Raw genomic sequence first — 22485 nt, forward strand, 5'->3', positions numbered from 1 at the left:
GGTTGAGTTTTTACAAATGTGATGCTGTGACTCATTCTATTCTCCTCACCCACTGGACTTGGTTTCTTTGAAGTGGATTCAGCAGCCTCCCCGCCCGGGGCGGGCACACCTTCTCCAGTAAGGAAATGCTCAGAGATGCTCTCTTCTTTGTTAGCCAAAAAAAAAAAAAAGTAATGTTCCTACCTGGTAAAAAAAAAAAAAATTCAGACAATGAAAGAGTTTCTGGGAAGCTCACCCCCACCCCCCATCCACCCCAGTCTCTCAGCCCCTTCCTGGAGGCAAACTCAGCAGTGAGCTTCTTGTGTCTCCTTGCCTGACCGTCTGCTGCTCCCAGAAGTTTCAGCTGATGGCGCCTTCCCATCCAACATGCAGGGGAGCATGCACTAACTGTCCTATGCTCATGAGCCAGATATAGAGATTCTTATATATCAGCCCAGGCATCACCACTTCATTCTTTTCAATAGCGGCTGCGCTCTCATTGTCTGACCAGCCACAGTTTATTTAACCTGTCACCAGCTGGTGGTCACACAAGTCACTTCTGGTCTCCTGCTGTTAGCCACAAGAAGTAACACAGAAGTACATTCAGAGAATAAATCACTAGGAGTGAAATTAATTTTATTCTTAAGACCCTTTCTTAAAATTTTTTATTTATTTATACATACAGAGTACAGGCCAGAGGTGCAGGGTCGGTGGGAATCTTCACCACAGACAGAGTGGGGAGCACAACAGGCAGAGCGACGAAGTACACTGCTGAGGGGAGCAGCGGGCGGGTCAGGAGAGGTCTGCCGCGCCATGTGGTCACCTCCGGGGCAGGGATCGAACTCATGCTGCTGTGGCTTTAGTTTCTTAGTGCTGTGCTTTAACCTGCTGCACCACCTGAGAGGGCCCCTAAGACCCTTAATAATGAATATTCACCAGACTTCCTTAGTAACCCACTCACTGTCTTTTAGGGAGATGTTTTGACCTAAATTGCACTTGCTCTCAGGCGTTGGCTTGAACGAAGATAAAACACCCTGTTTCTCAAGGCCTTGTGTTGGGAAAGTGTTACTGAGTGATCCTTGTCCAGTCATTACTAGTTCAGAGAACCTTAGCTGCTGTCCTTCATAGTCTGCGTTCAGACTTACATTCACACTGTTCCTTGCGCTAAGGTGATTTTTGACGTCCCACTTGTGGGCTAGCCTCTGCGGTGTTTGAAGCAAAGCTTCCTAGGGCTGTGTCACACACAAACAAGACCTCCCTAGAGTGGAGCCTGTGTCAGCCTCTGGTCACCCCTTTGAATTAGAGAAAGGCTGTGCAACCCCTCTTCCCAGGCACCCCACTTATCCCAAATAACGTAGCAACTAGTTAGAGGTATTAGTCTCCCTGGTGCTGATGCCTGACCAGGGTGGGGCGGGTCTCCTCTGAACCAGCTCCAGCCTGAAGGAGGGGCCTGGGCGATCATGTGGTTGGCTTCAGAAGCTCAAGGCTACCTCCCAGCTCATCAATTTGGACACATTTCTGTGTTGTAACAACCAGCGCAACCCACAGGCGAGCAGGCTCTGACTGTGCTTCCCTCTGGGAGGGCTTGGGAAGTGTGAGGTGATTTCTTAAGAAGCCCCGGACTTGTGGTAGGAGAGTGGGTTTGAGTCATATCTACACAGCTTGCAACCAGCCGCGGACATTCTCGCGTCTCTAAATGACGGCGTTTGCACCATATAGTATCTGCTGCTTCTTTTGCTTTAAAATTTGAAGAAAAGAAACCGGCAAAAATGGCCCAGGAAGTAGGTTCCCCACTTGAACCGTTTTCCCTGGCATTTCATGTCTACACCAGCATGATGCCATTTCCTGCCTAAACTCCTCCTCCAAAACCAGCCAAGGAAGTGAATTTGGGGAAGGAGCTGAAAGAAGCAAGGTGGTTCCTTGGCCCGGGCAGCATGAGACGTGTTCCCAAATTATGGAAAGTGTTAAGCAAAGGAGCCGGGTTCAAATCCTGGCTTGGCTTTATTCATGTATTCATTCATTCGCTCCCTCCCTCTTTAACTATTGAAGGGCTTCTACCAAGTGATGAGCTGGACTCTGGGGGTGGCATAATGAGTGACATAACATTTCTTGTTCTCTTGGCGCTTATGTTCTGGAGAAAATTGAGCAAGCCACTTGACCTCTCTGGATCTAAGTCTTTCTACCTAGAAATGCTCTCATAACTCTCGGTGCCAGTGTCTCTGTCAGACAGCACTAATCAATTACAGCACTCGGCGCAGCCACAGCCAGATACCAGAAAACAAATCTCTATTTTATCTTGGGCTAGAGGAATCCTTAAGTCTTTTCTGCTCCCAATCTCATTCTTATTTCTAGTCAAAAGGGGAGGGGGCACTTTTAAGCTGAAGGGAAAATGGAAGTAGTATTGCAAATCTGGGCATGATTGAAGCCACAGATTTTGCAAAGAAAACCAGCATCATTTTAGTCTTATTGGCTCCAAAAGATAGGAGCTTTTGCAAAAACTATTTTGGATCTTTGGGGCTTAGATTTTCCTTCCACTGTCTCTTCTGCAAGTTCAAGTCACTTACTTTGATTCCTGGATAAGGGCGAGGTTGGTCATCATTCACTTTGAACTCCTTTCGCTTTGGAAATCCCCTTTATGAAGGCTGCCTTTACTGGTGTCAGGTCAGGCAGAATCAAAGTCTGTTCATTTTGATACGACTTTCTGCTACTCACTCGAAGCTTCACCAGCAGTCGCTAGCAGACTTCCTAGGGGCTGCCGTCACGGCCATCTGTCACCTTATGTTCCACTGCACACGTGGAGCCAACCCAAGTCTGGACAGAGATCCACCGCCTGGTGATATTTTGCCCTGGATTCCAAAGACACCCTTATTGTATTTCCATTTCTCATCTTTCCTCCCTGCCCCAGAACAGATCAGCGAGTCCAGGATGCCGAAGGGCTCAAGTGACAAAGAAAAAAATTTAAAGCCTCTGTTGGAACTGATCACTCCACCATCTTGGGTTTTTTCCCAAGTGCATCTATACCTGTAATGGCAGTTAGGTTTGTGGGCATTGAGGAAATTTTGGCTTATTTGATTCTGTTAGATATTTACTCAAGGGTCAGAGATTATGAAGAATTTGCTTTTATGGCTTCCAAGGAGCCAGAGGTGTCTTTCTCTATAAAAAAAATGCCTTTCCCCACTGAGGGACAAGACCAGGGTGCCCCTTGAGGCAAGCTGCAGTTCTTATGTTTTGTTGCCATTTTGTAACTTATACAGAAACCAACTCTTCCTTCTCTGAGAAGTCCAGGAAAAGAGATTATTTCCATCATTTAATCATGGATGTTTAAACCGAGGCATCTTTTAGGAAAGAGAAAAGTGATCTTTATTCCTAAGTTGAGTTCAGGGAATTCTTGTAAGAGAGCTAGTAATGGGAAATAAATCACTCTTAGCTTTGTTTATAGCAGTACAAATAAGTATAGATGAAATAACACTGCTCTCCCTGTAAGATCGTTTGTGTGTGCCTCTTTTTCTTGGAGTCACAGAACTTTCCCACATTTGTGAAATAAAGTGGAAGGCTTCCTAGGTTTCAGATGTGTGGTGAGCAAGTTTTCCTCAGGGCAATATGTTGGGAAAATTGGGAAAGTCTGTACAGAAGGAAAGAGACTGATGTCATGAGGATGGGTGGTTCTGAGACCCAACTGCTGACTTCGAATCGACTTCAAATCCCAGCTCTTCTCTTATCATTCAGCCCTTTCTATGACTCATTTTTTTCATCTGTTAAGTGGGAATAATAAACCTCTTTCATACATTATTGTGAATTTGAATGAGATTATTCCTGAAATGTGTTTGGCGTGAGGCCTATTCCAGGTGTCGAATATTTTGGCAGCTGTGCCACCATTTCCTCCTATAGACTGGAATAAGGATCAGAATTATGTAAGGATCGGAATTATATGACTATATAGGATGAATTTATATTCTGTAATACCTATATGCATTTTTGTATATATATGTATATAATTGCAACAGTTTGGGACATAGTGTTTGTTACTGAAGCATTAGCTGCTGTCATTATTACACAAATTCAAAATGCATTAGAAGAGCTATAGATAAAGCATTAAGCAAACTTATGGCTGAGCTGAGAAATTTCGCTCTAGGCTTCCTAGCTCTGTGACTTAGGCGGATTATCTTAACTCTCTGCCTCGGGCTTTCCACCTGTAAAATAGGACTAATAATAGAACTTACTTTATAAGATTATGATGAAAACAGTGAGGTGACTGGGTCAAGTGCTTCACAGGTGCCTGGCATTCAGTCAGTGCTCTAAAACTGTTGGCTAGTATTTTCACTGAAATGTTGGAGCTGTGTAGAGGGATCCAGGGAGAACGTGGCTTCAGAAACCATGTTTTTCCCGAGATAACCGAGAGGCGGTTCTCTTGATGTTGGCAGATGCCGTCACCCTCCTGAGCTTTGTCTACGCCTCCAGTGGAGAAAACACGGGCATCGTGAAGAAGATTCCCAGGTTTCAGAACCGAGAGCTGGAAGCCACCCGACACCAGCGGATAGATTACCCAGTGTAAGAATGGGCAGGGAGGAGGTACCCGGGGTCTTGCAGGTCACCTGAGGACCAGGACCGGGGCAGGCGGTGAAATCCCTTCAGGGGACGCTCCTTTGAAATAAGGTTTGGAAGAAACATTGAGACCGTCCTAGTTTTAGGAGGAATTGGAGGGCCTGAAAGCTTCCAAGTGTTCTGGCATTATTCCTGCACTTCCAGTGCTCACTCTGCCTTAGACTTTCTAGGTCGGTCCCAGGAATGACTCAAGTTGAAGTGCATGTTGTGGAGCCTGAGCCTTGCTGAGGTTTACGTGTAGTCAGCCACAGCTAGCCCAGATTGCAGCCTTTGCTCTGCCTTTTCTGTCTTGGAAGATTGGACGAGCTGGCTGAACTCGCAAAACTTCTGATCCCCTCTGTTGATTTCAGCAAAACCCAGATATATTTTTTTTCCTTCTGCTGAATCGAAGATGCCGAAAATGGTTCCTGGTTCACCTCAGACTAGATGGATTTAGCAGAGTGATTCAATTTTTCCCATGCTGCTGGCTGTAGAAAGATCTTGAGTCACTTTACTCAGCGTATGTTCTTGCTAAGCTTCCTTGTAATAACTTATCTTCATGAGCTCGCTCAGCTGGGTGGGTCAGTGGGGAGCTGTGTGACACCATCTGTTTGCATATCTTACTACTGATTTGGAGGCCAGATTATAAAGCCTGGAATATTCTAAAGGACTTACTTGGATGTATCCCCAAAGAACCTGGGGTTACTGACACTTAACTCAAACTGTGACTTGGTGATTGGAGGGGGATGGGGAAAATTCTGTGCTTGTTTTGACCTTGATTCATGTTTCACATATAAAACACAGTGACTTTGCACTGCTGGTCCCTAACACAATGTGCGGCCTCAAGAAAGGGTCCAGCAAATATTTGCAAAATGATCGACGGCTCACGTGGTTTGGCTAAAAGTGTCCTAGTTAAGGAGACTACTGTTGTTTTATCCTCACTCCACCAATCACAGATGTACAGTATTTTTTTCCCCAACCAAAATAGCCCCAGTCCAGAAATGGAACTGTAAGGTTAGTTGTTCCATATCGGCCGGTGAGAACTGTGATACTGAACAAGCTAACGTGGGCATTGAAACAGGCTCTGTGGGTCCCGTTAGCATAGCGTGATGCCATTTGTAGATGATGACATTTTTCTACCTTAAGGCTTTTATCTTTGAAAGAAACAAAATTGCTCAAAAAGCCCTAATTATATTTTTCTTCTAATCATCGAAATTACAATAGCTTCTTATCAAATCACCTCTTATTAAAATCCAGGTTTTTATTCTGTGTCTGGCTTTGTAAACCTTAATCAAGAATTCAGATGGCAGGCGCCCGAGATTCTTGAAGAAGCACAGAAACAGTTCTGGTGCAAGGTAGAGCAGGGGCTAGTTTTGTACAATGAAGTTCAACTCTTGTCTTTGGCAGTTACTATAACTACCTCCTTTGTCTCAAACATCAGGCTTTGCAAGCTGATCTCCCAGGATGAACATGAAGGCAAATTCATCCCTTCATTGGAAAGAAAGCAATTTACTTGGTCATTGTGCACCATAATTACCTGCTCTTGGATGATATCAATCTGCAGAATTTTTTTCCTTTTCATTCTTCCAGGTTTACTCTTTCACTGTGGCTTTATTTACTCCATTATTGCAAGGCCAACCTCTGTGGGATTCTGTACTTTGTGGATTCTAATGAGATGTATGGTACGCCTTCTGTATTTCTTACCGAAGAGGGTGAGTATAAGACAGAGCCTGCAAAACGATACCGTAATTTTCGTATGCTCTACTGGGAGACACATCTGTCTAGAATAAGCCGATATTATCGACGTGGCAGTTCAAGGAGAGTGAAGGCTTCCAAGTATGGGCTTCCTATTAAACGTTTCTCTGGAAGCTTAAAACAAATGTCTTATTTGCAAAGGAATGCACTTCTGTGCTTGGCTTTGTTTTTGTCTAAAGGAAGGAGAAACGTGATCTAGTCTTGTAACAGCTTAGGATAATTTCCAGAAAGGTATAGCCCCTTCACCTATTACCAAGTTATTCTTGTGATTTGCATAAGCTTTAATTTTCCTTTTAGGCCACTTGCATATTCAAATGCATCTTGTCAAAGGAGAAGACCTTGCTGTGAAAACGAAATTCACTGTACCTTTGAAGGAGTGGTTCCGACTGGATATCTCTTTTAATGGAGGCCAGGTACCCACTTGTATGCGCCGTTAATGATCATGCCAACATCTTCACTTCACGTTAAGCTATAAATTCAGGGGGAAGGAGGTCTGCAAAAGCAGGTTTGGTAAAGGATGCACTCTTTAACACTGTATACTTTCTAAATCAAGTTTTATGGGTGGAAGTTTAAATCGAGATTCCCATCCCATTTAATTAACTTGTCAGGTGACCATATTGTGAGTGGGTATTAACACAACCAGTTACAGGACCTCGGTGACATGAGCGGTTAAATCCCTTTGCCCTAGTGAGATAGACTTTGGGGAGATAAATTCTAAAACAGCATTGGCTGAGCTTATAGAGGGTAATCAGCTCTTGCAACTTTTTTTTTCTTTAACAGGAAATTTATTGGTTAGTTCAGCCAAGAAATGGCTTCACTGTTTTTGGCAGTTGAAACAATTGCTTGTGCTTGGCATAAAACAGACAAATAACAACCAACAAACATAAATGATAATTCTCTGGTGGGACGAAGGGTCTTTATCTACTTTGCACTATAAAACATTCCACATACAGTTTTAAACTCTTATAACACGGATTTTATAGATTATGGCAAATCTGTTGCTATAATGGGAGACAATTCCATTTTTTCAATCTATCAGATGCCAGTGGGCGTCTTTTTTCCTACTTATCTTATTTTCTCAATAGCTCTTCTTATTGATTGTGATTTTCTAGTAACAAAACTGGAAGAGACAGTTTTGTTTGTCTGGTGCATTAGATAATTCACAGACTCCCCTTGGTGCTTTAAGTTGATCACATTTCCTTTTTCTGAGAAAAGTCAGGTCAGTCCTGGTGGCTTCCTGAGCACAGCCTGTGAATCTTAGCTGGTGTTTCTTTGTATGTTTATTTCCTTTCAGATGCTAGGTGACGTGACAGTGGCCATGTGTTAGCTTCCTGTTGACGTAAGGACTCTGATGGCACTAGGGCTTAGCTGCTACCTTTTCCTAAGGAGGCCAGCTCAGTCCTACATGTCATTTATGCAGCTATCAAACCATCAGAGCAAATCACAGATCTTATTTTGCACCTGCTGAATGCAAGGCACTGTGCTCAAGGAGATTATAGACTATTTATGGCAGTCACATTAAGCAGGTGAAGGATGTCAGAAGGGGAGCTTAATTGCCAAATGATTCACATTGATTCATACAAGGGAGACGGCGCTTCATGCTGGGCATCCTGCGGAAAGTTCCTGAGACAGGCGGAATGGGGATGGGCGCGGGGGCTTGGAGCACATGGAGGATAGGTGGCAGGAGAACCGTTCTGACAGCCGTAGAAAGTTGCCCACTGTAGAAAACTAGTCGGAAGGAAGAAATAGAGTCTTTCGACCTAGATTGAGGAGAATCTGAGTATCAAGGAATTAGGGTTTCTACTTGCGAGGCAGCAGAATGTCGTGGAAAATTTGTGAGCAGAAGAAGGATAAATCAAAGTGGTTCTTTAACTAAGAGCAGAGTACACCACCAAATAAAGCTGGAGAGAAGCATTAGGAAGACCAGATGGGGTGAAAAGAAAAGAGCAGTAGATTTTTGCCACCAGACCTCTTTCTTTTCATCCCATCTGGTCTTCCAAATATACAGTTTCCAAAACAAACATTATTTTTCTGTATTAAATCCACCCCTGTGGCCTACTATACTTACTGACCAAATGGACACGTGACTTAAGCGGTTCAGAAAACCGCTGATTTAAATGATTTTCTTCTCTGAACCAGCCTATCACTGGTGGCTCTTACATATTATTTTTGTCTTTCATAGAAAGTCTTGTGGCCCCTTCTTTGGGAATCTAGAAGAATAAGACCAGCTCATCTTTCCCAAGCACTTGTTCTTTGCTAACACCAGAGCATAAAGTAGCCCCTTGACTTCAGGACAGGAGAGGAACATGTGTGACAGATAAGACGTGTTGTCACCTTGAATTGAGAATGATGATTCTGGCCCTTAGTGGAAGGAAATAGCAGCCATCTTGAAGTTCCCAAGAAGTCAAGTAAAATTTCAAAAGCTCCTGTAGTGTCTCACACATTTCCTTATCTTACTGTGCAACATACTAACATACTTTTTTTTATTTGAAGAATAAAAGAAAAAGAAACAGAAAGGCAAGACCAAGGTCATCCTCCCATCCCTTTCCCACACCTCCCTCCCTCTTGATATCCAGTACCCTCTGTTCAGCTATCTGTCATCATTTTATTTTTAATGGTGTTTGTCAGTTTATCAGCTTTGTTTACTTTTTAAAAAAAAAAAGATTTATTTATTCATACAGAAAACGGGTACAAGCCAGAGGTGAAGGGGCAGTGAGAGTATTCACCAGACAGAGTGGGGAGCAGAACAGGCAGATCGATGAAGTACACTGCTGAGGGGAGCAGAAGGAGAGACAAAGATTTATTTATTTACGCATACAAGAACTGGGGTGTAGGCTAGAGATGCAGGGAGTCAGAGCATTCACCAGAGTCAGAATAGAGAGCAGAACAGGCAGGTTGACTGAAATACACTGCTGAGGGGAGCAGTGGGCCAGACAGGACAGGTCTGCCACACGATGTGGGTCAGCTCCCTGGCCGGGGATCGAACTCATGCTGCAGTGGCTGGTGACAGCTTGATAGTGCTGCCCTTTACCCCAGAGTCACTGGAGAGGCCTCTGTTTTGTTTTCTTATATTATTCACTATTTGTCTTTATGCAACAAGCTTTTAAACACAAATGCATCCATTGAAATTTGGCTTTAGGTTTGGCAATTTGTAAAACCCACTGGGGGAAAAATGCATTGCACATATGTTTAGCAACTCAGATCACCAGGAGGAATCAGTTTCTTAAGTCTTAAAATATACACAGGATTGCCAAATTACTAATTTTATTTTTTATGCAAACTGATCGGGCACAAGACTGTACAGCACAATGAATAATATGTGCCCAGCACTGTTTGATGTGGGGTGTTGCAATGAAATGATTCTTGTATCTCTCTCCCAATGTAGATAGTAGTCACCACCAACACTGGACAGGACTTGAAAAGTTATCACAATCAGACCATTAGGTGAGTGTGATTCTTTTTTTCTTTTTAGTTATAATTTTGCTGCATAAGAACTAAGGGTCTTCCCACCTTAGGACTGAACCCTAAGTTCTTCTCACACTTCCTGACTGCTTTAGTGTGTGGACTGTAACTAGCCTGCCCTGTAACCAATCTTTGTACTTTTTTTTCCTACTTTGCACAAATTGTTCCTGTTTCCCCCTCAAACTTTTCTCCTTACTAAGGCAGACAGGCAAATGCTCTCTCCAGATCTCATTGTAAATTTTTCCTCTCCTGACACTTGATAATTTATTTTCTTTGAAAATTATCTTCTATGAAGCGTTCTGAAAAATAAATCAAAGTATTAATGTTGCTTATCAGGAACGGTTGGTACCTCTGGCTTAGTAAAGAACATAAAAGCAGACAGTCTTCATATTTATGTTTATCATCAAAATTCAAAATGTATGCAACTGTTGATATGGGTGTAACTTTTCATCCTGATAGAACCATTCTCTGCAGGAGTTACAGAAACTGAGAATTGTGTCTCTTGCCTTGTATTTGCTATTTTTTAATTTTGCTTCTACAGCTCTGTATGGACAGTGACTTTTATAGTGGCAGAACCACGGGCAACCTTTTTTAAGAGCTCTGGGTATGTCATCATAGCTAGGTTTTATATATATATATATATATATATATATAAGATGAAATGCTTAAGAATAAGTCTAGAGAATAGAAACAAAGCTCACCAGCATTATATACATAATTTAAAAAGCATGTTCCAGGACTGTTGGGCTGGTTGGCCAACAGGGAGGGTTATTCCTCTCTCCTGTCCTCCTTTAACTCCACCAAGAAGAAAGCTGCCTCCCCAAACAGGCTCCACTCACTCAAAGCCCCCACATGCCCTGAGTTAGCTTGGAAACCAATTATTTGAGAAAAGAAAGCCAAGAGGGGCAGAGACACTGAAACAGGAGCTCACACACTAAATTATTTTTTACCATTCCTGTTTACATTTACATGAACTGATTTCTTTTCGGCTTTGGGTACGTGGAACAATTCTTATTTTCATGGTCAGAGCAAAGGATTAGAGTTACGTAGAAAGGCTAAAGAAGTATTATTCCTTAGCCTGCAAGGAGAAGGTTGGGGTGACTGGCGCTTACAGGCTGAGGCCCAAGAGCGGAGCTGCAATCTGACGTGCACCGCAGGGCTCTGACCCGTCAGAGACTCAGCGTGGCGTCGATATGTGACAGGTGGCGGCCGGGGGCTTCTCTGCAGTTCCAGCCAGCCTGGATGTTCTCTTTGCAGAACCAGATGACGTGTGGGCCCCATCAATGAAGGGTTTCCGTTTCAGGGCATGAATTCTGAAATCTTTCTCTCCTCTTTCATCCCTGGCCTCCAACCCGAGGAAGTTTTGACAATAGTTGGAATTTTCATTTTCTGTACAAAGACTTCCTGTCCTCTGAAATCCCAGGCATCTGTGCTGACTCCCGGATAGAGAGCTCACAGGGTATGGGGCTGGGGCAGGATGAGCTAGTTGACTAGGAATGTCGCAACCAAGTCCCACAGATGTGACCTACGCATCAGGAACTCACTGCCTTGCTGTTCTCAAGGCTGGTGCAGATCATCGCCCGAGCTTCGGCGAAGGGTGAGCTCCAGGCCTCTTTCTAGCATCAGACAGTTCATGGCTGGTGGCAGCAGAAATGCAAACGTCACAAGGCCTCCTCCCTCTGTGCGGGTCTCTGTCCAGACCTACCCTGGTTATGTCCTCGCTGGGAGGACACCAGCCGCCCTTTCCAGGATGGGCTCATCATGGCTAGTTCCATGTGCCATGTGCTTATTTCCAAACCAAGGTCACACTGTGAAACATTTGAGGTTTAGAACTCAATATGTGAAGCAGAGACAGAGCAGTATGATCGTATGATCCCACGAAGCGGGGGTGTGATGCGGGTATTTTTACCAATCTAATATCCCAATGAAAGACTGAAACAATTCTGCAGTTGGTCATACAGGCAGGCGGCCCCAGACTCAAGAGTGCCCTCAACATGGCCTTGCCTCTGTTCCCAAAACCACCCCCCACTCATTCAATAGAACAACCAGGTAATCAATGCTGAGCCCACCTGGGATTCCTCCAGTTAGGTGTTTGGAATCTCCCTTTCAACTGAGTCAGCCAGTGAACTAAGCATCAAATATTTAGGTGATCTGAGGAAAATCTATTAACCTTCCCTTTTATTTGTTCTTGTTATGTAAACACGATGATGCCTGTTAGCCCACGAAGGTGCTATAGGGAGGTCAGTAATTAAGTGCTAGGAAGTGCATTGCTACACACACCTGAGACTGTCAAGGAGATTAGGTGATAGCCTCGGCCCGCATGTTGTTCAGTCACTCATTCTTTCACGCGTTCGTTCATCCACCCAATCCATATATCTTCATTCACCCATCACACCTATACGTGACAGGCACAGTGCTGCGTCTCAGGGAATAAAATGATGAACAAAATAAATGCAGCCAGTCTCTGCCTTTGTGTCACTAAAACATCTCCCTGGGAAGATAGATCTTAAATACATTCACAGACACATTAAAATTGCAAACTGTGATGAATGCTTGGAAGGAAATGAATAGACGGGCTTGAGAGGCTACCACAGGTTCAGAATTATACCAGGCCCTGAGCAAGTGACATTGAAGAGGAGATTTATTCAAGGGGTTAAGACGGGCAGCTAATTGGAGGCTCTAAATCCCACTAATAAAAGGACCCCGAGCTGGTGACATTTCCGAGTTCTGGGCGAGACTTCACTTCACGATGGCGGCCATTCTGTGGGCTACAGCTCTGCTGTGGTAAACCGGGACTATTATCTCTGTCCAGAGCAGAGTAAAGATAGTTTGCCAGAGTGTCTGAGGCTTTGAAATGGGCTTTGGGCTTTGGAGGAGTCTAGCTCAGCTTTTATGTCAGTGAAATTGATGACCATCAAACAATGCATGGTACAAAGTAATGTCTTGCAATCTTTCTGCAGTCACTGAAAATTTTAGAGGAGAAAAATTTGATGGCGACAAGCAGGCGAGATCTCCTATAAGCTGTATTATAATAATGACCAAAAAAAAAAAAAAACTCATAAATTTCAGTCCAGTTCCATAGGGATTAATTAATTTATAGGTTAGTTGAGAAAATCAGTTAAAGCAAAAATCTGTTTTTTTTTAAAGATACTTTCCATCAACATGTATTTTCTTTCGAAGACTAGACAGGTACATTCATCTGCCAGTTTTTCTAGATTGGGCCTTTCCTTTGATTACAGTTCTACTGATTGGAGTTCCCTGTGGTCGTTCTTGCATAAACAGCACCCAATTTCTGTATTTTGTTTTTTTCCAAATGAGAAGAGAACAAAGACACTTGTGTAACTCTTAGAGCCCAAAATCCAGCTATACTATTTCTATTTCTTTTGCAGTTGTCCTATTTCCACAATAATTTTCTAGCAAACATTATTTAGTTGGTAGGTCTTTGAAAAATAGTCAACTTAATTTTTATAGCGCAGATAACCAGCCCCTCCCCCCATTTCACTGGGTGGCATCGATTTAATTAAATCTTATGACTAACATGACCACACATCTGGCATAATTGGATTTAAGAATAAACACCCCTTACTCTTGTTAAGTATTGCAACTTAAGCAATTCCAGTGAAACTATGTCTACCTTCACCCTGCAGGTAACACACGTGTCTAAGATGTGCCAGACCCTTTGTTAAGTATCAGTTTATTTAATCCTCATAACAGCCCTGTAGATAGGATCTTATTATCTTCATTTAAGAAATGAGAAGACCCAACGGGATTACAACTGAGATGAAAAAATGTACAAAATGATGTAAAAATAAACTATTATATTATTTAAAAAAAAAAAGAAAGAAAGAAATGAGAAGAGGTTTCAGAGTAGCCTCAGCCAGGAAGCCACTGAATGTTGTAGGAATCAGGAGAGTGGGGGAGTTGGTCACGTGGTGCTGTTAAGAGCGGTTCTTCTATAGAAGATTCGCTCCCTATCCTCTGATTGCAAAGCTCCAAATCATGAAAAACAGAATCAGTACATGGAGCTTAGAGAGAATAACTGAGGTCCCAAATGAAAAGAATGAGAATGCCATCATCTTCTCAACTCTGGAATTCTGAAGCTACCAGATGATGTACTTCTGTATTATTTCAGTTGCATTTGTAGAAAGTGCACTTGCTTTTTTTTTTTTAAATTTATTTATTTATGCTTACAGAACTGGGGTACAGGCCAGAGGTGTGGTGGGTGAGAGGATTCACCAGAGACAGAGTGGGGAGCAGAACAGGCAGATCAGTGAAGTACACTGCTGAGGGGAGCAGCGGGTGGGTCAGGAGAGGTCTGCTGCGCCATGTGGGTCACTTCCCTGGGTGGGAATCAAACTCGTGCTGCAGTGGTTTCAGAGAGCTTCATAACGCGGTGCTTTAACCGGTTACACCACCAGGGAGAGCCTGCTTTTTTTTTTTTTTTTTTAAAATTGGTTAATTTAAGCATCTAAGAACTGGGGTGTAGGCCAGAGGTGTGGGAGGTGAAAGACTTCACCAGAAAGAGACAGAATGGGGAGCAGGGCAGGCAGATCTACTGAAATACACTGCTGAGGGGAGCAGCGGGTGAGACAGGGGAGCACCAGGTGGGTCAGCTCCCTGGCTGGGATCGAGCTCTACTGCAGTGGCTGGTGACAGCTTGAGCATTGGACTTGACCCCGGGACACTAGGGACGCCTCTTCTACCCGGCTCTTGCTTCTTGCTGCCCTCTTGGAGGTGTTCAGAAATAGCTCCTTATTTCACCGCCTGCCTCTCTAGCCCTGGGCCCTGTAAGGGTTGGGTTCTCGCTGACAGTCAGTGCATCTCTCTCCTGGGACAACCCCGGCTTATTTGACTTCTCCATTCCAACTGCTGGCTGCCTACTCTGTCCCCACCCACCTGGCCCGTTGCTCTCGGCTCCCAGGACTCCTGGCGGTTTGACCTTTGCTTTCTTCCCTCCAGTTTCCATCTGCCCTCCACGCTCCTTCTTCTTTGCCTGGTGTCTCGCTTGATGCCTGTCTTGACCCCCCCGCTGTATGCTGTCATCACACCGTGTCCTCCCTTTCCTATTTTAGACTCTAGGTAGGTAAAGAATGCACATGGCTTAGGACAGCAAACCTGCAAGAAAAGGCAGACAGCTCGATGCCTGGCTTGTATCGCTGCCCCCAGCCACTCCGCCAGCAGCAGTATTTCCAAGTCCAGTCCTCGTGGCTGGACACGGGGTGGGGGGGCCTTGCCGATCTTTGGTGAACTTAGGTGATGCTGCACTGAACAACTCGTGCGTGTCATTCACGCCAACCCAAGCTTCCTCTCCTTTTTCCTCCCCCATCCTTCAAATTTTTCAGGACACACTACACACCTAGCCCATGACCTGTGCCGACCTCTTGTCTTCAGGATTCTGACCTCTTCCTCACTCTGAAACGTATTTTCAGTTAAGGCCAATAATAGTGAATAATGCCCAATGCCCACGGTTGCAGACAATTTCACCAGTACCAGTCACCAGCTCATATTGAACATGGAGAGTGCTGCAGACATTCTGCTGGGCCCTGGATGTTACGATTTACTTTATTTTCCTACCAGTCCAGTAAGTCAGGGACCATCATCTTACGAGGAAGAAAACTCAAGTCTCAGAGAGGTTAAGCCGCTGCCCAAGGTCACAAGCAGAGCTGGGTTCCCAGCCCAAGTCTGCCTGTTCCTGCATGGGCCCCTGAGCAGGCGTCAGAGGGGAGGGTGAGCAGAACTTTGGGGTAAGTCAAGGAGCGGGGGTCCACGAAAGAATCTTTAAGAATCGTGTTTCAGACCCAGGGCTGTGTTAATCCTCTGTGTTTGCGTCTAGCTTCCGGGAAGACTTCTATTACAATGACACTGCTGGGTACTTCATTATTGGAGGGAGCCGCTACGTGGCCGGCATTGAGGGGTTTTTCGGACCCCTGAAGTACTATCGCCTTCACGCTCTGCATCCTGCACAGGTGAGCCCAGGAGAAGGCGACGCCTGCAGGTGCTCGTAGGCAGAGGGGCTCAGGCACTGGGGGCCTGGTGGAAACAGAAGATTTATCCAAGTTGGACCTCGCATCGTTTCTGTCGTCAAACATAATTAATATTGAGGCTTTCCCCCAGCAAACATGATAATGGATTTTTGTTAACACTTGGTTCATTTACTGCTCATAAAATGGAAACCATTTACTTCCTCTGTTTTAATAACTACTAGCTTAATTATAGAGTAGATTTTTATCAAGCTGGTGCCTATCCAGTGATTAGGCTAATGAAAGGCGAGAATCTTAGTTATTTGGAAAAGCTTCTTTTATACGCTATTATTTAAAGTATCAGAAGAGGAGATGCCCCAGCAAATGAGAATCTTGTTTCCGTTCGCTGCTTTCTGCAGCAGCGTGGGGCCGCAGCTCTCCCTGGGCCGGGGTGGCCGTGATGTGGAGACTGCAGAGGGCTTCGTGGGCAGAGCCGAATCTGCTGCATGGAGCATCCAAGCCCCACCCACATGTGGGCTGAGCACCTGCCAGGCCCGGGCTGTGGGGGGCATGCATGGAGGTCCCCGGGCGGCCTTCACAGTGCTGTTTACCAACCTTGGGAAGGAGACGTTGGGGTACTGCAGGACCGTCACTTCATTCATCCCTGTGATCCTGTGGCATTTTCTTCTGGAAAGATCACGAATCAGTAGGCAAAGTCAGTTAGGAAAAGTGGGGTGCCCTGTGGCCCATGGTACCTTTCAGAGCCACTGTTGAGAGACGGCTATGAAGAGAAAAACGATGAAGTTCACTCTCTCATGCAGCAAATGTTTGTGGAGCCTCTACTACATGTCAGGCTCTGTGCCCGGTGTGAGGCAGCCACAAGGAATTAAGATAGTAGCTTTTAAAATAATTTTTGAAAGTGAACTTCAATAAGGAATCTGTTTAATATGGTTCAATTTAAATGTAATATAAACTAATATAATGAACTGTACATGTGTTGCAGTAGTCAGTATTCACACACAGATGCATGTTCTATGTGCAGCCGATATGTATACATCAAACACACGTAACAGGAAACATCAAACTTTGCAGTACAGGCTGGATTTTAAATGTTTCTTTAAAATAGGCATTATATAACATCTCTCATGATTTGCATGGCATTTAAAACTTTCTGTGATTTATATATATATATATATATATTTTAATATTTATTTGTGCATACAGAACTGGGGTACAGGCCAGAGGTGCAGGGTAGTGAGAGGCTTCACCAGAGACAGAGTGGGGAGCAGAACAGGCAGATCGACGAAGTACACTGCTGAGGGGAGCAGCAGGCGGGTCAGGAAAGGTCTGCCGCGCCATGTGGTCACCTCCGGGGCAGGCGGGGATCGAAATCATGCGGAAGTGGCTTTAGCTTCTCAGTGCTGTGCTTTAACCTGCTGCGCCACAACGGAGGGCCCCTGATTTTTATATATTAAACTATTTTTTCACATAAATCTCCTGCCCACCAAAAGAAGGGTCACTAATATCACTAGAAATACCTCCCTTGCTATGTTCAGTGAACTCTGAGAACGTGTGTTTCTGCTTTATTTTTTTAAAATAAAAATGACAGCCGGTTATCACCCCGGTTGTGACATCCTCTCAGGCCACGTACCCCACTGTGCCCCGGGGCTGTGATGAGGGATTCCCGGCCTGGGTGTGAAACCTAAGTCATGAAGGAACCCAGTAGCTGCAGTGATTCAAAGGGGAGCATGTATTGGGGAGCTGGGCCAGGAGCGTCCTCCTGGGCTCATGCTGAGCATGGGCTGGGCCCATGGGCCGTCCAGCCCGGGCCGCGTGACCTTGGCGCTGTTCTGGAAAGCTGAAGAGGAGCTTGACAAGCGGAAGAAGATGGCCAGAGGGCTCCAGGGTAGTGGGGGTAACGACGGCAAACAGGGGGCCCCTTGGGAACTGAAGGGGAATACTGAAGGCAGCCTGCAGGGCAGGAGGTAGAAGAGGGTACAGGCCGGGTCTCTGGGGAATCGGCCATTTAAGACGCTCTGAGATGTCCCAGGAGAAACTAGAGGGACGCGCAGGAGCTCCGTGTCCCGGAATTATCAGCATGGCCGTCTCCTTACTTGCAATGTCCTTTCCTTGGTTTTGTAATCTGAGGTCCACTTTGACCCAGAAAGATTAGGGCCAGTATATTTTGAGAGAGGAGCAAGACAAAGGGACTGCAGTCATACAGCCGTTATTACAATATCTTGCTAGAATTGCTCTATTTTATTATTAAGTTCTTGTTGCCAGTAACTGCCTAAGTTATAAATAAACTTTTTCCTAGGTATGTATCTGCAGGAAGAGACATTGGATGTGTCGGGCTTGGGCGTATCTGTGATTTCAGGCATCTACGGGGGTGCTGGGGGGCAGCCCCTGCATGTGAGGGGGAGCTGGCTCGGCAGATCTGTGTGCGAACTAGTCACCCCGTGATGTGGGCGGGAGAAGGTCACCAGCACAGAAATAGCCTCATAGGTGTGAGTAGGTGTTTGATGACAATCGTTCATTTGATTTTCTTGCCTTTGTGTAGATTTTTAACCCCCTTCTCGAGAAGCAACTAGCTGAACAAGTCAAGTTCTATTACGACAGGTGTACAGAGGTTCAGGAGATAGTGTCCCTGTACTTGGCCGAGGTCCAGCAAGGGAGACAAGAAGCATGTAAGTGTCGCGCTTCGGGAGAGGTGTAGTCGGCTCGTGGAAAGCCATTGCATGTATTTATAGCCATTCGTGTTGGGCTTCTCTCTGGTGGAGTAAAACCAGGGCGTCTGATGTGGCCCAGGGGGACACGCATGACTTCCACACCTGGGTGTCAGTGAAAGTGCACCCAGGCCAACAGGAAACAAGAACCCAAACCTGACTCACTGCTTTAACCACATGTAATTTAGCTTAAGAATACAAATGAGAGTGTTCTGAGCTTCACGTTGTGTTATTCCCATCCATAATGAGCTCTAAGGCTGGTCTAAGAAAATAAAAATGAATTGGAAAATAAATTAATCATTAGAAATGTTTCCCCGTCGGTGCATTTTTCTCTTGGACCATTAATATCTGAATATTAGCTTTCAGAAATGTTGAGCAATGACTTTGTTATTTGGGGCTCGGTTGTATTTTTGAATCCTTGAACTTGGCTCATTCTGGAAGCCACGGGTAATTTCAACAGAGGGAATGAATTTCACATGACATTTTCTTGCCTGCTAGTCCCGGCACAGTTTTCACTCAGCCTGGGTGTTTATCGGTTATAAACTTGGTCCTGTCATGCGTCCCAGTGTTCCAGCTTGGATCTAGCACTTATACATTGCTCTGTGCTCAAGATCTTCTTTGATATGGACGCACTAGAATGAGTCACATATGTTCCTTCTGGAAGAAAAATTCCCATGGGGCCTTTGCCATCAGCAAAAGAGAATTGAATATTTCAGTCCTGCCCACTGACTTCCCCATTGCCAGAGCTTGAACTTGCCACTGCAGGCCGTGGGGGTTTGGATGCTTCCTGAACATAGCCAGACTGATAGGGCTCACGTCAAATGCTCCCAGGAAGTGATTAGAGACCATCATAAGTAAGTGTAGAAAGGCAGCCCTTCTACAATTCCATTTAAGAATAGGCTATTCTGGTCCCCAGCTGCTGCTTTCACGGCTGAATCATCCAGAAAATACGATGCTGTCAGGAGAGGGGGAGGATATGTACGACTAGTCATATCCCAAACAGGAAAGATACTGATTTTGATAACTGATGTCATTTCAGGACCGATACCCTGAGTTGGAAGGGCCAGCCTTGCACACTGATCTGTTTGGTAGCTTTGGGGAGATTTTCCTACCCTCTTCTATTGCCTTATCTCCCTGGGGGTCCTTGTGCTCAGCTCCTCACACTGCCAACAAAATGGCCTAGATTTTGGCCTCCTGAGGACCAGTCCAAGGCCAGCTGCTCATTCTGTAGAATTATTCAACAGCTATCAGCAACTTTGGCACATTTCTCTTGGACTTGGCTTTGAATTTGTGACCTCAAGGCAGAAGCATCGTAGCCAATTTCAGATCCCTAATGCGCAAACCAACATCCTGTAATGTGAAGTCTCACCTCTTATTTCTGTTTGCTCTTGGGAGGAAGGGGTTGAGAGGGGGCGAGCCTTTCTTTCTCCTAAGCAGTGTGCTCTATGCTTCCCTTCCTGTAGGCAACCCCCAGAACACCTACCTGGACCTGAAGCGTAGGTATGGCCGACTCCCAACCTGTAGAGCCTTCCCCTGGGAGAAGGGGCTCAAAGATCAGCACCTCAGTTTGTTCGAGGCCTTGCTGGAGATGGGTGCTGCGACAGGTGAGTCGGTCTTTGCCTCGCCTTTGGCTGCTGTGCAGGGAGAACCCCCGCTCCCCTTCTTCCACTGTTTCACTCACCTTCTTTGGTGATTTATGCCTTGAAGTTATTTTTAACCCTAGTGTTCTAGCATAATTTCAAATTTAAATTCTGCCCTTGTGTGTCCACAACTCTCAATATATCTGTGCACATTTCCAACTCTAAAATGCAAGAACTTAAATTTAGGGATCTCTCAGGCAGTTCTTTATTTCAAGCCAAGGCCACAGCCTGAAGCCAGCAGCCATGCAGCCCCCATGTGCAGCTGGTTAGGCGCACACAGTACGGTCAGTTAAAAAAAAATTGAGTGACCAGCATCAAAATCCTTGCGGCAAAATGCAGGTTTTCTAGTTCTTCTCGAAAAATCCAAAGATCTGGCAATGCTCGGCCACCCTTCCTCTTGGGCAAGCTGGGGGCAAGTGTTTGGCACAGGCACAGACCGGCCATCATAATCCCATCTCTCTATTCAGTGCCTGCCTGCTTCATATGCATCCATCTCACCTGCCTGGGCCTCAGACACAGACTTGAGACCCCTGACTTGAAGTACTTCTAAGCAGCACCTCAGAAGCTGCATACTTCTCCAGAATGACCAGCTTCCCGTAGACCAAGGGTTTGCTTAATTAAGTTCCCACGGTAGGGCCACAGCGGATCCGGGAACTATGTCTGCCAGGAAGAGGAGAGATCAGAGTGCCCTCCCTGGAGAAGGGGCCTTCGAGAGGGACAAGGGCAGCTGTCCTCGTGGTCAGAGGCAGTCTGTGGTATCCCTTGGCAGATAGCCAAACCCTTAAATCAGAACGTTGCAGAAACTGATTTCTGCTTCATGTAAGAACCCCCCAGTATGGAAGTGCCCAATGGAATAGATTTCCTTGGAATGTAGTCAACCCACCACCCTCAGACAATTCTGAAAGAATTCAAGCCATTCAGAATGTTTCAGCATCCCTTCATTTGCGACTTGCTGAGTGACTGCTCAAGTTTCTCGGCTAGAGGTCGGAGCTAGGTAAAGCACAGACTCCCTGCCCTGAGGGATGGACTTGAAAGCCCAGGAAAATGGTCATGCATTTTAATAATGGTTGTGAAAGTAAGGGATAAAGGCACAGGTAAAGGAGTGGTCAGTTCCTTTTGGGAATCTGAGGCATTCAGGGAAGGCTTCCTGGAGGCGGGGACAAGGTGATTCTTGAAGGGTCATAGGTGTTTTCCAGATAAGAAAGTATGTATGGGATTGCCAGCAGAGTAGAGGTGAAGAGGTGGGAGCAGCAAAGAGACTTTCATGATGGCAAAGAACTTGGGAAGCAGGAGACGGGTGCTTCCGACTAGCATTCATGGACCATTCTGAAGAGTTTCGGTTTTACATGATAGGTGTCAGGGACCTGCTGAAGTGTTTCCATTGGAGTAGAAACATGATCTGATTTGGGTTTCTGAGGTTACTCTGGTGGCAGTGGAATGTTGGGGAAGGTGATTTGAGAGGTGAGGTACAGTCTATTGCCATGGTCCAGAGAGGAGAGGCTACCAGCCAGTGTGGAGACAGAGCCAAAGGATCTAAAGAGCCTGGCTTGCAGATGCCCTGACTGACTGTGCGGGCTTGTGCAGAAGGAGCTGTGATGCCACTTCTGACCAGTTAGGCTGGTCCACTTTTATTGTATTTTTTCTTTTTAAGATTTATTTATTTATGCATACAGAACTGGGGTATAGGCCAGAGATGCAGAGGCAGCGAGAGGATTCACCAGAGACAGAGCGGGGAGCAGAATAGGCCGACCGATGAAGTACACTGCTGAGGGGAGCAGCGGGCGGGTCAGAAGCGGTCAGCCGAGCCATGTGGTCACCTCCGGGGCCAGGGATCGAACTTGTGCTGAAGTGGCTATTGAAGTGTCTGTGGCTAGCTTGCAGTGCTGCACCACCAGGGAGGGCCCAAGCTGGACCTCTTTGAACTGAGTGTTTACAGATGGTGATCTTGGACAAGCTACTTCACTCTGAGCTTCAGTTTTCTCATCTGCAAAATGGCGATAACCATCCTTAGTGATGAGCTAAATGAATGTAGATATATGTAAAACGTTATGCCATATATATCTGATACTAAATAGTACACAAATGTGTGTGTATCGTATAGATAGTAAATATATGTATATGATATGTTCTTTATGTAAGATAACACCTGGACTCAGCTGTTCCTTATCGCCAGGGGTGTGTCCTGTCCACTTGAGGATGTTCCGTGGCATCATCTCTGGTTTCTGCCCACTAGGGCACCAGCAACACGCCCTCGCCTTTCATCACCCCCTTGTCTAGGTGTGACAACCCAAAATGTCTGCAGACATTGTCACATGTCCCCAAGGAGGGAAAGTCACCTCCCTTGAGAAACTTCCTATATAAATACTGCTGCCGTTACCGAGC

The 22485-nt window shown here is 45.4% G+C and overlaps 1 protein-coding gene across 1 annotated transcript in view; it reads left to right on the forward strand.

Moving 5' to 3' along the window:
• The window catches only part of SEL1L3 (sel-1 suppressor of lin-12-like 3 (C. elegans)), a 79690-nt gene that overhangs the window by 5919 nt on the left and 51286 nt on the right, over positions 1-22485 (forward strand). The window contains exons 3-9 of the mRNA XM_004681365.2: positions 4401-4527; positions 6151-6272; positions 6613-6728; positions 9701-9759; positions 15611-15743; positions 18298-18424; positions 19927-20067. Coding sequence (XP_004681422.1) covers positions 4401-4527; positions 6151-6272; positions 6613-6728; positions 9701-9759; positions 15611-15743; positions 18298-18424; positions 19927-20067 — 825 coding nt within the window. The remainder of the gene's footprint in view (positions 1-4400; positions 4528-6150; positions 6273-6612; positions 6729-9700; positions 9760-15610; positions 15744-18297; positions 18425-19926; positions 20068-22485) is intronic.

The sequence above is a fragment of the Condylura cristata genome, unplaced genomic scaffold, assembly GCF_000260355.1.
Source record: "Condylura cristata isolate star-nosed mole 26May11 unplaced genomic scaffold, ConCri1.0 scaffold00012, whole genome shotgun sequence".
NCBI lineage: Eukaryota > Metazoa > Chordata > Mammalia > Eulipotyphla > Talpidae > Condylura > Condylura cristata.